General features: G+C 33.5%; 1 protein-coding gene across 8 annotated transcripts in view; it reads right to left on the bottom strand.

The window, feature by feature from the left end:
- LOC108686158 (protein vestigial) overlaps positions 1 to 19172 on the bottom strand; it is a 60953-nt gene extending 41781 nt beyond the window's left edge. For 7 of the 8 annotated variants that reach the window (XR_001931689.1, XR_001931690.1, XM_018191292.1 and 4 more), the window contains exons 1-2: positions 18700 to 19172; positions 17461 to 17957 (exon numbers count right to left, since the gene is read on the bottom strand). Coding sequence is in view for 6 of the 8 variants with exons in the window: in XM_018191292.1 (XP_018046781.1) it covers positions 17461 to 17661 (201 nt within the window). In the remaining 2 variants the exon portion in view is untranslated. Of the gene's footprint in view, positions 1 to 17460; positions 18022 to 18699 lie in introns of those variants that run through there. The other variant, XM_018191294.1, reaches the window with a different exon arrangement.
- Positions 19173 to 19188: the final 16 nt, after the last annotated feature.

Genomic DNA, 19188 nt, shown 5'->3' with positions numbered 1-19188 from the left:
TTTAAAATAAATTTAATAAAAACCTTTTCTCTATAAATTATATTAAGATTAATAACATTTGTATTAAATTTATCTAAAATTAAATATCTCACGAGTCAATAATTTAGCAAAATTAAATAGCGCTTTGAAAAAATATTGAACAGAGTATTTTTATCATAAAAATTAATTATAATACCTGACAATGCAGAAATATTCATACTTCTTGTAAGAAAACATGTAAAAAATAAATAATATATAACAAAAATGTAATACATAAAAAAACAAAGATTAAAAGATTTATTTCAATTTAACTTTTAAATTATATTACATTATATGTGTTAATTAATAATTAAACATTAATAAAGAAATATTTAGTTAGATTGATCATATACATACAACAATAAAATATTTAAAAAATTAAATTTTAAATACATATGTATAATTATTTCCATCATATGTATGAAAAACGACTTTTTCACAATCCGGCCTAATGGCCATCCGATCGAATTATAAAAAAGCAGTAAGATATCGAATATTGTTGCATTCCTAATAATAAGTGAAACATGTTTTAAGATACAATATTAGAAGGATTATTTTGATAAATCTGTCTGCGCATTAACTTGAATGCTGTTGTTAATAAAAAAATTTCATTGATAAATCGTTTCATTTATAAATCGTTAAATTTTCTATAATTGTGGCATTCACGAAAATCTAAAAATATGGTTACAATTATATGATTATTATTAATCGCAAACTCATACGATCTTTAGTTTAAAATGTAGTGACTTTACCTCATCGATCTTATCCATTTATGAGTTTAAAGGAAACGATGTGACAGCCCATCTTCCAAAAGTGATTTATGTCGACATGACTACTTATCGGCTAACTTATGATGTTTACCGATTCAATTAGGGATACAACCAGCGCGGCGGTCCCTTAAAACGAGATACATTTGTTTCGGCATTAATTTACGGAAACGGCCCGCTGTCATAACAAAACTATAATAGACCTTCGGTCGGTTGGCGCGTCGCCAGGCTTTAGTGGCCGCATAAAATGCACCAGAATGTTTACCCGCCACATTGTCGTCGTAAATTATTATAAATTCTCAAATTATTTCAATCGTAATCTGATATGTCTTAATTATGTACCGCGGAAGATCGAATACGATATCGTCTCTTCTTGAAATATAAATTATGCAGAGAAACAAATAATAATCATATAAACAATAAAATTATTTAAATTATACAATGCTGTTAATGACACATTGCACTGTCTCGGTGAATCGATGTCAAGTATGTCAAATTCGTGAATTTTGATTTGATGAAACATTAAAATATCAATAAAATTATATGACATCTTTTAATGTGAAAATTAATACAATATTTGTAATTATTTTAATGATATATATTTCTATAATTTATCGTCGCGCACTTAATCTATTATCGAATACAGGTGGTGTTCTAGTGTTCCCTACAAACTCTGTAGCTGTAATGTTTGAAACAAACTGTTGTTTGTTAGTTTAAGCTGACAGAGCTTTAGAGAACGTCATGAAAAACGAACGAAATGTCGACAAGCACGCGGCGTTTTTGTAGCTAAGACAATGTCTGGGTATTCTTCCTTCAGACGACGAAACCGAGACGTCGAACAACGCGTCGCCTCTATATTTACATGCCCCAAAGTCAGTGGCCCGCTCAAGTGATTCATCACGGAAACAGACATGCTGAGATCCTAGACGATTCCGATGTTAAATTTTTGAACCCGTCTTGATTCGCGTAAACTAGAGAGAAATTAACAAAGTTCTCTGGATCTTTTGAATCACTTTCTCATCCAAAGTTTTTAAGGTGATATAAAATTGAATTCTAGCTTGCTTGCACTGCGTATAGACTTTCCTTAAGTCTGAAATAATTTCGTTAGATAAATTTCATTATAAATTTTCTGCTCAATATTAAGGTCCAGTTTAACTTATTCATTATCTCTTCCCAATTCTTTAAGAATTTATTAAAACGTTCTAGAAGTTATTAAAGTTATCTTGCTACTCAAACAGCACACAATATTTATAAAATATTTATATGATATTTACAAAATATTTGTAAATATTTATAAGACTTATTTTGAATATTTTATAAATATTTTTGTGATCTTAAATTGTATACACCATAAATATTTATTATAAATATTATGAAATGTTATTGTAAATGTAATAAATGCAATGAAAATATTTTATAAGACATTATAATCCAAGTAAAAAATATTAGAAGTATTTATTCATATTTATCACAAATATTATAATTCATAATCAATATTTAGTCTATATTTTAATAATATTTCAAATATTAAGCTTTATATAAAAAATGTATAAAATATTTATATAACAAGAAATAAATAATAATAAATATTTATCATAAATATTCTGTGCTGTCTGGTCTGAGTACTTGGAACGCTCCATTTAACTGAAAAATTTCTTGAACTGAAATAATTGATCTCGCTGTACACGATAAGGATGAGAAAAAAAGCAGTGACCGAACAAAAATATTTTCGCCAGACTAAACGTTCATCGGACGAAAAGTCTGTGGCACACGAGGACAGCAGCTGGTCGACGATGCGACAAATCATACCATATTGGACAGCCTGCATGTCCCGCGCAAAACCGAGCGAGCACGTGCAAGCCGAACGCAGCAATGTGACCGGTGGTGAATCCCTATAAACTCTCTCTCTCTCTCTCTCTCTCTCTCTCTCTCTCTCTCTCTCTCTCTCTCTTCCTTTCGCGCAAATCCTTTGAATGAATCGCCCGTAAATTTATGAGGCGCCGTTCTGATCTTACGTTCATTTACTTAAACAGCTGGAACATCTCGGTATACATGCACATCGTCGAAAATTCTCTCACAAAAAACATGTATAGAGTATTTCACATTACATAGAAATAGTAAGATAATAAATTTGGAGAATTTGACTTGAATTGAATTCTCTAACAAAATATAAATAAATATTCGCCAAGCAACTAGAATTGCGAGTCTATCGTGAATAAATGGACACTGCATTTTGATTGGTGAGTCTTGTGCAGAAAAGAATGAAGGGTGATTAATTAGAAATTGTTTGGTATCGGATATCTAACCGAGTGATCGAGTTGTGGACGAGCGACACAATCGTCGGTATCTCTTTGATGTTAGCTGGTTTCGACCGGACCAGTTCTGCTTGCCATCCAGTTCAAATAATATCTGCCTTAACACGTGTCACATGACACAGCTAGTCGGCAGACAGAAAGAACTAGCGAAATGCCTGTCGACGTATTAGATGATCGAGGATCCAGAATTCATTTTTTTTTATTATATGTAGTTATTTTTACAAAGCATTGAATCTATATAAAAAAATAGAATCCTCATGATTCTTATTTTTATTAAAATATTTAATTGTGAGAATGCAAAACTATATAATAAAAATGATTACATCAAATTAGACTTTACAAAACACAGCTATTATAGTGTTTCCAAATTGATTTTAAACTTTCGAAAAGAGAAGTCTTCCACAGATTCTCTTTTTTGGGGGGACACGTTGTATATTAGTTTCCCAAATGCAGCGAGTTAATGCAATCACATTCCATTATCCTGTTAAATGAAATTGCCCAACTAGAAAGAAAAGAGAGGAAGTGCTGTGAAACAGAGTTCGCGTCGCGAAAATAGACAACTTGCCGACGCAGCCAGGCGGCATCTCGAGAGAAGTAAAAGGGAGAAATCCTCGGGAGAGGCGAAAGGGTTCCGCAGGGTTAAACAGCCGGTATTTCAGTAATGGAGCCTTATCGCCAGCTACTGCAGAAGTCCAAGTTCTCCAACGATGGCGACAAAGTCGGGGATACTTCAAGTCTTCCGGAATCAAATCGAGTCGAGTCGAGTCGAGTCGAGTCGAGTCGAGTCGAGTCGAGTCGAGTCAAGTCGACGGCGTTTATTAATTCGCCACTTAGCACGCATATCCGTGGCTCGTTTCTTTCGATAGAAATGAGAAATTAGACGTACTTATCTCCTTAACTTACGTGGCTACAAATCTACTAATCACTGATTTATGGGGAGATCGCGATGAAGCAGCCATCAAAAAACTATCGATGTCATAAATATACGTCTCGACCACTCTGTCGTGACGCGATTAATTCTTAAGGATTCTACAATGCGTTGCAAACAATCATTGCCAGTTGAAACGTTTATCGCGATAATCAGAAGCATAAATAATACCATTAACGCTTCTAATTGATTGTCGCAACAAACATTTCAACTGGCAATGGATATTTGCAACGCATTGTAGAATGCTCTTTAAGTAGACACTTATACCAAGCAGAACAACAAGTCATTATGATATTAAAAAAATGATGTCAAAATGTCTCCAAAATGATCATTAAAAATTATTTTTCAATCATTTCCGATTCATTTTAATATCATTTTGACGTTATCATGATTTGTTCTGCTTGCAGATAGAATTAAAGTCAATAATACAATGTGTGATTTGCTAATAACGTCCATTTAAAGATTAACTCTAGTGATCTGATTCGCTATGAATAATAAAACAATTACTTTAATTTTAAGGAGCTTAGTCATTAAACTTTCCGCCCATTGTCGGAACACTTAAACCTTTATTACTTACATAGAGTATTCAGAGGCTTGTTCTTTTCAACTGAACTTCATGCTTAGTATGTAGTTTTTCCTTTTTTTTCTCATGTTAAAAGAACAAAAAAAAAAGGTAAATTGAGCAAGAAGTTCAGCTAAAAAAAATAGGTCTTAGAACATCTCGCCCCTATAAATTCATTAAATATTGAATACTTATATTTATACACTCTATTATATTTAGCGCAAACTATTTTACAATTAAAAAAAATTTGCTTTTATCTTTATCTGAAAGATTATAAAATGTTATCAATTTTTATTCTAATTGTAAATCGTCTAATTAAAAAACCACACGAGTAACATATAAGATTAATGTTCGACTATTACTCGCGAATTTTGAAGAATGTAGATAACACTTTTATATATATTCGTGTTTCTTTTGTGTCACAATAATTCTATTTTCACGATTCTATCATAGTAGGTATTGGTGGATGTTCGCAAAAGTGACAGATTTCAGATTTCTCGTGGATCTTCTTAGAGCTAACAAGCACTCAGACGATGATGTCATCGTTTCATCCTAAACGCGCAGACTGAAATCAAGAATCGCGCTTTAAGTTATAATAACGTACTCAGAGAAATACTCGGAGTCTGGATTCCAGACTTCTGGCTTGCTTGACGTTCGTAGCAGTTAATCTCGCGGCGATGCGTGTTTCGGCGGGATTACTGGGCGGTCGTTTATAGTAATTGCGTTTAAATATACTCGAAGGGTAGTCGCGAAACGCGCGCGAGGTAGAGTTCGCGAGTACGAGGACATGCGGAGGTGCAGCAACGTGATTTGTGGCTTCGGCTCCGTAACAAATAGACGCGCGGTCATTTTCTCGGACACCGGGTGCGCAAAGTGAACAAAGACAAATGGCTACGCCGCGCGACGTACGTGACTAACGACGAGCGGGTTGATAGCTGACGCGGGAGTTTTTTCTCCAAAAGATTCGATCGCCACCGATCCTTCATTCTGATGAACTGATATCTCGCGGGATAAGGATTTTAACTCCTTCGCATTTTACAAATACGAGGTCAAATAAGCAAAATTCGATCGCGATACAATGTCGCAATTTGAAAAGTTAAGATATATGATCTTTCAGTTCTTTGGTATTTATTCTTCATTTTTTTCCTTTTCTTGCTCAAGATATCTAGAGATCCTAGAATCCAAGGATACAAACGACTGTGGAATCGAGGTTACGAGAATACGAGATCGGCAAGATCGGAAGATTTTCAGGGTCTCTGGATGTTTTTTTGCTGTCGCAACGAGCAGCCGCGAGTTCGTCCATGGACGAATGTCCATCTGTCCGCGCGCTATCTGCAATTCAATGTAACCGCCTCGAGCAGAAACGCATCCGCGCTTTCTGACGAGGAAGGCACCACTCTGATGGCTGATGGCACAAAAGAAACGGCTGCCGTTTCCACGCATGACACTTCCTTCTCCCTGCGCGTCTCTTCCGTCTTCTTGTACGCTTTTAAACATTATTCTCGTTCGTTAATAAGAGCAGAAATTTTGAGTGATAACTTTTGTTACCTTAGACACAAATCTTAAGACTACAAAATACAAAAAACTTAAGCAACAAAACGTAAGCAATAAACGAATTAGCTAATCACATTAGAGACCATAATGTAAGGCCATAATGTAAGCACATCCAACATGTTGATTTTCTTATTGCTTAAGTTTTTTTGTATTTTATGTAGTATAATTATATATAATTATTGAGCAAAAGACAATTGATTACTCTTGATATAAAGTCTGAGTTGTTTTGACTGAAAAAATAGATGATTTTTTCATAATCGCTCGCGAAAACTGTCTATTTCCCAAGATATACAGATATTCCTATAACAGTATTAAGTGGAATAGATCGAAAAGTATTTAAGAATGTTTTATACATATTATTTTCAAAATGATAATAAAATTATGAAAAATTACAAATTATTCTAAATTTCATTTTAAAATAATACGACAAATTTGGTGAGGGTTTACTATCTGGATCATAAGTTATTTTAATAAATAGTATTTTTTAAAGCTGTGCTCTAATAAAAATGTATGGAAATGTGTTACAAAATAAATGACAAAAATATCAATTTTTTAATATAAGTACATAAGGTATTCAAGATTATTTATGTATAGAACTATATTGCAATGTATGAACTAGTTGCTCAGTAAATAAATAAAATATTTATTTGTTCTATATCTGTGTAATCAGTGAATCGCAATGAAACTTGCATAAGTTATTTTGAATATTTAAAAAACTTATTCAAAAAATTCAGATACCATTTTTAAAATTTTAATTCTTAACAATAAAAATAATAACAAATAAAAAACCGACTGTATTATTAAATAAAAATATAATCTTATTCACACAACTTTCATATGTATATAGTTTATTTGAAGTGTTATCATAAACACATTTCCAAATCTAATTTTTTTAGGGATGTACGATATATCCTTAAATATAAATAAAAGGAGAAATGTCATTTTCAAAGCGATCTTAGTATTTAGTATTCACTATTACTCAGTATTTAATATTCACATGCAAATATACAAATATAATTATCAGTTCTGCCCGCCGATTCGATTTATTAGATTTAAAACACAATCATAAACTGAAATAATAATTTTACATACAATTAATTAATTGTCGATTTAATAATAGTGCTACTAGCATCTTAAAAACTTGTAAATAACCTATGTCAATATTCTTATACATCACAGTCCAATGGATGTCCAAAGATGTCCTTATGTTCTAAAAACGTTTTTAAAACGTTCCTCGAATAGTGTGTTGTATGAATTTATATAGCATATTTAGACAGGACGCTTTTCAAATCATATCATAGAATTAATTTTATATTAACAATTTTATATTAACATAACATTTATATATAATATTTTAATCATTTTTTTATAGAGCGCAATAATAATCATTAATAGTGCAATGTATTATTGCTATACTCTATTTGATGATTTTTTAATTTCTAGGAGTAAAATCTCACTTCAAAAGAGTGAAATATTGCCACTATTGAAAAAGAGTGAAAAATTTACATTTTTAAATAGGATTTTCACTTTTTTGGAATGAGATTCATTTTAAAGGAATGTAATCTCCAAAAGTGTGAAATCTTATTCCAAAAAAAATGAGCAAAAATCTGCCATTCATATTCAAAAATGCAAATTTTTCATCCTTTTTCAATAGCGAAAATATTTTAACTCACTCTTCTGGAGTGAGATTTCACTTGAAGAAATTTAGAAAACATTCTAAATTTTTTAGGACAATAATAAAAAAATTTTTAAATATTAGATACGAATGTCAGTTATTGTAAAATTGTTAACTCTATGTGATTTGAAAATCATTCTAAATATGTAGCTATATATTAGAGTGAGAAATGTCTGTATCCCGGGAAACAGATAGTATTCGCGAGTGGTTACGACAGAATCATCACCATTCCGGTCTTTAGGCAGTCGGATCAGGCCTTATACTAGAAGCAACCAATCACTTTTTGTCCGATGATTGTCCACCGGTGTGTTGTCTTTACCTGGCACTCGTGGCACCCGATTCCCGATACCGGGATGCCGTTTTATCTCAGCCACGCGGTCGCCGATCTCCGCTGCCGTCGCCGGGTCACGTATTAATTTTTTCGTTTAAACCGGTAAGGCGAGTTCACCTCGATTTCGCGACGATTCGGTGAAAGTTTTGCGCGTTCCTTTTTTAGCAGTAGCTGTGCCACTGCGACACTGACCGCTGTCGCCGCGAAGAAACATTCGATATTGTAAGACTAAAATAAATCACTCAACATTTTCGTATAGAGCGTGATTCTTTTTGCGAAAATAAATAGATACTAGAAAGGAAATAATTATGTTTATAAAATATAAATATGTTTTTCTTCATAAAAGAGAAAATTAAAAATTGTCGATAATTATATATCGAAAAACTCGTTATCTTTCATAGATAAACATATTTTTTCTAGTACGTTATTATATACGTTTTACTTATTAAGAGTTTATTCGAGAAGCTCGTTTATTCCTACGACGTCAATAAGAAAAAGAATTCGCAGGAAAGTGAAATGCTCAGAAAATAGATAAACGATAAAATAATATTTATTACGTAACGTATATACGTACACGAGGTCAGACCCGTTCGCCAAGAGATTGGCGGAAACACCATTTTCCCGTTTAAGTGGCGATTAAAAAGTCAGCGACTTGGACTTCCAGATCCTGAATTTATCGAGACCTCGCAACACTCCTACTTACGGTTCTCTTTCTATCCGTACCGCACCGTTTGATCCTACCGCGGTCGAGGATGCCGTTGCTGTACCGGTCTGAAGTATCATCGTCGTCATGGCGAACCGTCTCTCGATATTACCATCGTGTGTCTTTTATTTCCAATTTTTCTTTCCTTTTATCTTTCATACATTGGCGTGTCATAAGGAAAAGTCCGTGCACAAATTACGTCCTTCTACTAACTTGAATTACCAATATTCACTTAAAGAAAACGTATACATCGAAATATCCATCTTCTTCACAGATTATCAGTTGATGAACTTAGGATCTGTATAACATAAAATGTATATAAAATGGATATAAGATATTTGAAATTAAGGACATTTAAGTTATAGATTCTGAAATAAGACATTTTTTAAGACATCTTAAAGTCGATTTTAGACTTTTTGTTATAGGATAATACGCTCTTATAATTCAAATAAAATACTTAATATAAAAAATTGAAGTCACCGATAAAAAGAAATGCTATATTTGTAAACACTATGTTTTGTAAAATTAAAATCTAATTTAGAATCCTATACATTGGAGAAAATATAGTGATAACAACGATACAAGTTTTATGTGTAAAATTAATGTACAATAATCGAAAATATTTTATACTTGCAGTTACTATATAACTATGCATGCATAAATTCTGCACATAAAACTCGTATAATTGTCGTTTTAGTTGTTACCATTATCTTTTTTCTCTGAGAGTAGATATATGCAAGAATTTTGAAATCTAAAGTCGTGTTTAAATTAGCATTATAAATGCTTATAAAATTCTCGTCACTTAATTAGCCAATAATCTAAAATGCGGACATAAGATGTCTTGAAGAACATCATGAAGATATCTTTCAGATATCAGGGTAATGATCCCATGTAACTTTATAGAGAAAAATGTAAGTGAAAATTTTTTGTATGTATGTGCATACATTTATATATGTACATTGTATGTATGTGCATAAATTTATATATGTACATACAATTCATAAAAATTTTCACTTTTCACGTTTCCGCTCTAAAGAAAAAGTTACATAATCGCTACTCATAAAAAGATATCTTTTTAAGACATTTTATGTCCCCTTTTTCATTGTCTGGATAAATATCTAAAGTTCTAAAGATTCATGTAATGTGAATCGTAATTCTTTGACATCTTCAAAATAGCAAATGGCCAATAATGGTATCGATTTTTGCGGTGCAGAAAGAAGAAAGTGCGAGAAAGAAGAGGCAGAGAGAAAAGATTTTACTGGTGATGTCGATGCTCCCTGCTCAGCCGAGCTCAACGAAGATGGCGATCGTAGCTCATAGCTAGTGTGCAGTAACAGCACCTCTTCGACTTCGACAGGGTCAGCCAACCGGCCGGCCAGCCGGCTGGTCTAGCTAACTTTTACGACTCGCGCTTCCATCGACGCGCGGATTGATAGTAATTAATTCGTTTTTCCTTCTCCAACCACACTGCGGGCATCGTAACGAGATATCGAAACGTCGGCACTAGGTACTCGCGTAACCATGACGGCAAATGTCAGAAGTTATTCATGCGAGGGGAACGGCAGAAGAGAACTCCCTACGGTCGCGTTGGAAAAATGTTCATCGCATGGTCAAGGGGTTAAGTAAAGACGTAGCGTAAAGTCTTACGTGCCTCTCTGGGAACTCCCGATATACCGTGAGCCGCGTGGGGAGCCGCGTTTAAATGTACCGCTCGCTCTTCGCTTTTTCTTTCTTTTACGGGCAAGTGTACGATCGTTCCGCGCCGCTTTATGGGCAAATTTTCTGCGTGGTTCATACAGTGGCGTAGAGCCCTAAATCTTGAGATCCAGGAAATACTCGGGAAAAAAATATTTGAGTGTCGGTGGTAAGAATGATAGTCGAACTCCGTTTTGCAAAATAAAAGAATTCAAAGTATACAGAAAGAAAACATGAGAAGTATTAATGATTATTATCAGTAATATGATGTTAGATATTAAAAAAGCAAAAGGAATCCAATGTTATTTAATTCGATCTCTTAAATAACATTTTGTTATTTATATTGTAATTTTCATGTGTCAAAAAGTAAATCATTCATTTCTGTAATTTGTTTCGAAGTAAACAGCATCCATAAATGTATATACTAAATAATAAACTAAAATAATAAAATAAAAATTTGAGTCAAATTTAATACATTTTCTTATGTTGTTAAATTCTTTAATTAATCTTAATTTTTTCCGTTTTTAATTAAATTAATGATATATTGAGTAGGAACAACATAGTGTATGTGTGTATAGAAATGATTAAAAATACTACAAAATATGCTGTCAGTTTAATTTAAGATTTTAATGCCATTAATTATATTAGCAATGTTAAGATATAATATTTCAAATTGAAGATTAATGTAATAATTAAAAAATATATAAATAAAGTCGAAACATTTTAAATTTCGTTTACAATTTGTCGTTTTATCATAATTGAGAATAAAAATTCATATTAACTTGTTTTTTAAATACATTAAATATTACTTGATTATTGACAATTATCCTTTTTATATTTGTTTTGTAATTTTACGAGCCTGATATTTTAATTCATATTTTGATTAAAAATATGACAAACAATAATTCAAATGGGGCATAATTTGAATTATTTTTAATCAAAATATTACAAAACATTATAAATTTAACAGTGTGTTATTAAAATCATCTATACCTTATAACGGTATGTATCTTGCGAAAATATATACATTATTCCAAACCTATCAAATATTTGAAAATTTTGAAAATTTTGCAATTTTCGATTTTTAAATTTATCATTTTAATTCGGTATATTACCACACAAAGTTACTACACAAAGTTAATGGTTCATAAAAAGTTGTTGCCAGAATCTTTGAGCGATGTTAATGCATCATGTTGTGTAATCATTCTGCCTCACTTTCCTTCCTTATTGATACGCGCAATCGTCATTATCTTTATTCATAGCCTATATGAAATACACGATTGTAATTCCACTTCTTTGACTCATTACATTTCATGGAATTTTATGGAAGCAACATTAGCTTCCCGTTTCGCGATCGCAATAGACTGAGTTCCACTCAACTGCCGGGATCGTTGTTCTGCGATTTTAGAAATCGGCGTCGCATTCTATAGATTTTCTGCAATTTTCCGCGACAGATTGTATAAACGTTTGTGACAGTGATCTCATGGGTGGAATGCAAAGACGGCAGGCGAAAGGTCTCGCGCGCTTAATAGCGCGCAGAGGGCTGGCGTTGGCCGAGAAACTAGTCCCGATGGAAATTTATTCCAGTGAAGCGAGAACAACAAATTATCGACCGGTAGTAGTCGATCTCTCCTAATACGATGCGACGGGAATGCCAGGGCTTGAAATGCGCGGCATCGTATCGATTCTACAGAAGATTGACAATGTGTATATGTATACAGTCCGCTGAAAAGTAAATCGATTGTTTCGATGACTTCGTATAATTAATTGACTTAAAAAATAGAAGAAATAGCATCAAATGAATTGTATCATCAGAATATAATGTATAAAGATATGACACAATTAGCCTAGCAAGTTATTAGAAATACTCAAAATAAGAAACTTCAAAATATCGAAATTCTAAAATGTAAAGACTGATTTTGATCTTCTTAATCCTTTATAGTAACACATGGATTATTCGTGTCTTACACATTTTTTTAAATATCAGAAACATCTAGCTAAATAATAATCTCTGCTCTCTAAGATCTTTGGAATTTAATTCTAAAAAAGAGTGACGCGACAATTCAGCCATGTTTCCATGTTTAAAAAGAATGACTCAATTATTAATTTTTAAAAGTGAGATTTCATTTTTTAGAGTTATATTTCGCTCTAAACATTTTAAAGAGTATCTTTTCCTTTTTTTAAATATACAACTTTATAAACACTTTCTAAAGACGTTAAAATATATATATAAAAATCATCAAATAATTTTTTATGCTTATAAAAGTTTTATGCTTATAAAAATTAATCCAGAATACGAATGATTGTATGTAATCGTATGTAATAAAGAACCAAATAAAGAACCAAAAAAATCATCGTGTGTGTACTAATTATAAAGATTAAATAATACAATGCATTTCTAATCATTTATTATTCTAATCATTTCTTTACGCAGAAATAAGTAAAAATAGATATTTCTTATCATTACCGTCTATCTTTCGTTTTTAGAATACCACTTTCTAAAATACTGATCAGATTGACGAATGCATTGATTGCAGATCGCAAAATAGTGTCTTTCATTCGTTAATCGCAAGAAGCACAACGCCAGTGGAAAAGGATATGTAAGAAAAAGAGGGAAGAGGGGAAGAAAGAGAAATATAATAAAAGAAGTCATGGCAGGAGCCTGCTTTAGCCAGGACAGATCCCGCCAGGACGATAACACGAGGACACATCGCCACCTCGGCGCGACGATCGTAAAACTTGGTCAGGTAAAGGCGCGGTCCGTTTGAGACCTGCTGCTAGGAGGACGGACAGGAGCTGGTTATAGGCTAGGTATTATAGTTCTGGACTGCTGTCGGTCTATCTCGCGAGGGATGCACGTCCCGTACGCGTATCCTTCGGGGTGGTCCTGGCGACGACATCGGTTCATTAATCGGCCAGATACCCGAGAAAAATGCGCTTTTACGACTACTCTCCCTTTCTCACTCTATCTCGCCTTTGCTCTCTCTCTCTCTCTCTCTCTCTCTCTCTCTCTCTCTCTCTCTTTCTTTCTCGCTCTATTTTTCTCTTTTTCGATCTCTTTCTCGCACAGAGTTTCTCTACCATTTCCTGAGGTAGGCTAACTGATAGCTTATTATCGTTACTGAGGAGATCTCAAGTGAACTGGGTAATTATACGTAGAATTCGATTAACGCAACACTTGACGATGTTGTTTCGGTTTCGCTCCGGAAGTCTACGAATGCGACTACGAATTACACAAGTTCGAGGTACCCTGTATCTAAATGCTCCAGATTCTGGACGTTTTGAATTCTAATCGCTCGTAATCTATAGATTCCTTGAATTCTAGATATCTTGAATCCTTGTCTCCTCGAGTTCCTCGCGCAGATATCAAATTCCTTCGCGATTCTAAAATCTTCAAGAGAGAGAGACTAAACCCGAAATTTTTTATAAATTTCGTACAAATTTCGCAAAAATGTCAGATAAGAACGTTACCTAAACTTCTTCAAATAATATGCTATATTGAATTCTCGTTAACTCTATTTTCATGAACCGATTGCGACCGAATGCAATCTGTGTGACATAACTTGTGGTGATGGTGCAAGACTGCACGTATAACAGTGCAGTCATCATATGTGTGCGTTAGCTGTACGCAGAAGAAACATTGGTCAGGTAACAAGAGTGCTAATGAAGGATAGCCAGGTTCTTATGAGCTTCTTCTGAGATCAGCACATATTCCTCCTTTGGCACACGTGTTTTTCCGATGAATCGTATTTCTCATCATTTAATTTTTTATAAACCTTCGTATTGTGCAAAATAAGACTAGTCAGCGAATTTTATCTGATTATTTCTAAAAGTTTTTGTTTTGTTTCAAAGAATAAAATTTATTTAAAAAAAGGAATCAAGAATAGTGATCATTGAATTTTTTTTTTTCATCCTAATTAATGATAAATCTAAAGCTATACTGATTGTGAGTATCAAATAATAAATATCATTATATCTCATGATATGTAAGAATCCGGAAATTGTTCTCCGGTTTTTAATACTCGCGGTTTGAAAGAATTGCAATTTTTGCGATGTCTCGTGTATCATTCGTCGCAAGTGAGGTTTATACCACAAACTTGAACGGGCGTTCTCTTACTCGGCTAAATGAGCGGAGAACGATAAAGCACGGCGGTTTCGGTGCGTCTCGTGAGAAAACGACGCGCATTTTTAACGCGCGTCACGTCGGTACGCGCTTTCATACGCGCACGCATACACACGCACAGAACGTAGCGGCCGACACACTACGAAAAACACTAGCGCGGCTATTAATTTAGAGACCGGAGGACAGAGAGCGAAGGCTGCGGCAAAGGAGCAAAATGAGCGACGCTTCTCCCGGTTCCTTGGGCCCTAAATAAAAGAAAGGAGAAAGATTTAAATAAAAGTAAAATCGTGTCGCCGAGGTCGCGTGAACTACTCGGGCTCTACGAGGATATGAGCTGGGGAATCCGCGGGAACCCTTACTTCCCTCGGGGGAACCCCCTCGCGGAGAACCTGTCCTGTCCGACTGTCGGGATCGGCTTTCCTTCCTTTGCTCCTCTTTGCTCGTATCGCGCGCGCTTCACGCTTTTGCCGAGTGTTATCTCGCGATCGCTACCACGGAGAACGGAAGAGAAAAAGAGAAAAGAAAAGAGAACGTCGGGACGTTCACATTTCTACAATGTCTCCGGAAGATTGATAGATAAATGGACCACTGATATATACTTTACTGTTATACATCTTGAAAAGGGAAAGAGACAGATCGCCGAGTTTGTTTAATTGCATAAATTCTGGTTAAATTTAAAAGGAATTAAATTTCAAAGGAACTTGTAGTTAAAATATGTATTTACATGAATATATAGAATGCAAAAATGAAAAGAATTCTGTCATTAGGGTTTTTAATTAAAGAAAATCCTGAACTTTTAATGTCCAAAATTGTATACTCAAAAATGTCCCAAAATAAAATTTATATATATTTATTCTATGATATAAAAATTTTTGACTTTGCAAAGTCCTGAGAAACTTTTACTTTCTAGAAGATATACTTCTTTTTTTTCTTTCCTCTTCTCGTGTTTCAGTCGATAAATTTTAAAGACTCTCATTTACATATTAAGATTAAATGAGATACCAGAATGTAACTACCCAATTATCCTTAAATTTACTTTTTAATCATTTCTTATAGTTTTTAAAATAATCGGTGTACGAATGATGCAATAAAGTCGAAAAAATTGTAAATCTTTAAGTCGTGAGTTTTTAATCTCCAAACTTTTTTTTTAACGATTATAATTCATACTTCGTGAACATTTTATCCTACAATAAATTTCCCCAGAACCATGCTTTTCTTACTTTTCAGTAGTTTCGAAAAATATATTGGTTCTAAAATAATATCTAAAAGGTATTATCGCGAAATATATTTTCAGAATTTTCTCACAGTATTCTCGTTCTCAGAATATCTTCGTTTTCCAAGAATATGCTTCCAAGAATATTCCCGGTGCGCATCACTAGTTATAAGCAGTTTAATATTACCTAAGAGAGATTGGTGCTGGAAAAAAGAAACACTACTTTCCCACCGGCCCGGGAAAGATGGCAAAACAACGCTCGACACCCCACAGTGCACGGATGGGTGCACGGATGGATGCTCGTCGAGGGCAGGAGCACGCCTGACCTCCCAGCAGACAAATTAAAATGATGCACAGGCGATTCCACGCGTTACTTGCGAAAACTCCTTCCTTCTTGCCGTCTCGAAACTATTTCAGGATGCGCAAAACTGAACGAAATATTGTTTCGTCGGTGATACTCCTTGAATTCTAGGAAAGACCACTAGGCGATATTCGTACAAAAAATTGAGAAATTAAGAATAGAATGATTCTATTCGAGGAAGCTATTTGTTATTCGACAACTCCAATCCAAGAATCAAGCATTAGCAAGCTTAAAGACGAAGTTAAGTCAAAGATTAAAGACCAAAGAGATTCAAGAATTCAATAGCTAATCTTCACTAAATTTCAAAAGAATTAATTAATTTAAGAAGAAAAATTTTTAGTAAAGATTGTATACAATTTATCTGATAATAAGCTAAATAAAGAATAAATATATTCTGTTCAATAAAATCATCTTCTTCTTGACTTAATTTATATAGCAATAAAGAGTGTTCAAGTGCCGTAAAAGCGAAGACAGTCTATGTAAAATACAAATAAAACTTGTTATAAATGGCTATAGTTTTTTTTTTATTACGCGCCTAACTTGGTGACTAACGTAGGTCTGTTTTTAATTGCTTTGGGCAATTTAAAGGGACAGGCGACCACAGAATGGAGGTTATAAAAATACATGGATGGACCCTTGAAATGTTGAGTGTTCTAAAGCATTTTATTAACGCCTTCGCACAATTTTGTATTTCATCTATTAGTGATAAATTTTGTATTGCAGGATTAGGATAATTAATCAATCAACAAGCATAACCGAATAATCAACTCATTATTTATTTATCTTATGATACCTTCGTACACTGAAATTTTTTATCACTTTAAGGAATAATTTATATTTATATTATCTCTTACATTTATACTAGCTAATTTATTACTAAAAGATATACGTATTAATTCCTTACCCAGAGTATTAAAAGCACTGAATAACAACTTTTAATATTTAAAATAAGAAATTAATTCAGCAAGAAAGCCAGTTAAATTGGCCAGTATTAAATTTCTATAAGGGACTGCTACATTATAGACTAGTCGTGAATTAATTTTATAAATTTTTAGAATTATTTTTTTTTATTCTTATTTTACTATTGATTGACAAATCCTTTATTAAAGGATCCTATCGAGTTTTTTTGCTTTGCAATCATAAGAATTAATAAAATTTCAAATAAGATGATTAATACTACCATTATTTTAAAATCAAAATAGAAGTTCGACTTACCCTGTCATACTGATGTGTCGTCGTGGCCGCTGGAAAGGGTTGGAAAGGCGCCGGCCTAGCTGGACTATGGTGGGCCGCATGCGGATTGGCGTGAGGGTGACTATGCGGGGCCGCATGAGGATGGGTCGGATGCGGCGGCGGTGGCCGATGGGTCTGGTACAGGTAAGGATAATATTGATACATCACATCGGAGCAGCTCATCACCCCGCCCGGGCCCGGCACCCCAGAGCTGGCCTGCAGACCTGCGTACCCGAACGTCGCACTACTCTTTCGAACAACACCACTCCTAAAATTGTCTTCCAACTCCGTCGATGGCTCACGATGGCCACGATCGGATCAAACGTTCAAGATCATCCAAGGTCACTAAAGTGATTAAATCATCACTAATGATAATGGTCCGTGTTGTAGCATACAGCGACAGCGAGATTCAATGTAATAATGTCAACAATAATGTCGAACAGCTTTCTTTGAATACTCTAGTTTTGCTTCTTCGGTAGCTTAATACGATCAATTTAAATATTTTAAATTATTATATTTAGATATGTATATTAAATTAATAGTATATAGTTCACACTGTTTATAAAGAAAATTAAATGACTCGTATTGTTGTTAACAGTCTTATCATTTTTTATTTTTGCATCATTTGCAATCATTTAAAATCCAAAATTCATCAAACAATACGATATTAACTCACGAAGATGCGTGTTTCAATATCTATAATCATTTCAGATTCCTCATTTATTCAAATGCAATTTTAATACGTTATTTAAATATATAATTATTAATAAAGGAAGGAAATATTTGCAAAAAGTGAAAGAAAATTACGAAAGAGATAAGATATTTGTAAGTCAATCACAATAAGATATACTTATCAATTTTGTTTAAATATAACAATGACCATTTCTATTAAAATTAAAATGCGAAATGTATTATAGCTAATAATAAGCAGTTTAGTAAAGAATAAATAATTTTAATTGTTCTTTCTCAGAAATCACTGAACCATGGCGAATCATAAATTGTTAATAATTCTTTGAGATAGTTAAGCTGATGGAAAAAGTTGTATAAATCGATTGCTCTTCTTTTTTTTCTCTATAAACTGAATGCAAAAAGATTTAAGTAGACATTAGCTGGGGATATGTCAAATTATTGAACATATCTTCAATTAAAATTTTCACAAAACTGAGCAAGACATATAAAAATATCTGAAAAATTCTTGTATGACACTTCCTCTTCTATTACCTCACTTTTCAAAATTTTCTTTTGTAAGCTTTCTTCCAGTAATTAGCCTTCGCAACATTTTCTTTTTTCCCCTCAACAAATTTCAATTGTTCACAATTTATAGTTTGTTGACGAAATTACTGTTTTGATCAAACTATTTAACTACTTTCTTCTATTAAAACTTCATCGACACTTCACTAACTAGTAGCTACTGTCACCGTCCTCGTCATTTCATATGTCATACGTATGGATAATTGCGAAATTTAAAACGACACTCACTACTTGCCTCACAATTATCTATTTTTCCAAAAACTCTCGATAACACCGTCTTTAATAGTAAGATCACGCTCGTTCGATCGCGACACGTTCTTCAGATTTAACGCAAAAGTCAGATGATTCTCTTGAAGAACAAGAGAATGACCAGTGGAGAACGAAAAGCAAGTCCTCACCCTTGCAACGTGAACGGAGCGTATCGCCGATGGTGGTGTGTCTCTGATGGGTGAACACAAA

The sequence above is a fragment of the Atta colombica genome, unplaced genomic scaffold, assembly GCF_001594045.1.
Source record: "Atta colombica isolate Treedump-2 unplaced genomic scaffold, Acol1.0 scaffold164, whole genome shotgun sequence".
Lineage (NCBI taxonomy): Eukaryota > Metazoa > Arthropoda > Insecta > Hymenoptera > Formicidae > Atta > Atta colombica.
This window is presented reverse-complemented; position numbering and strand designations above follow the sequence as displayed.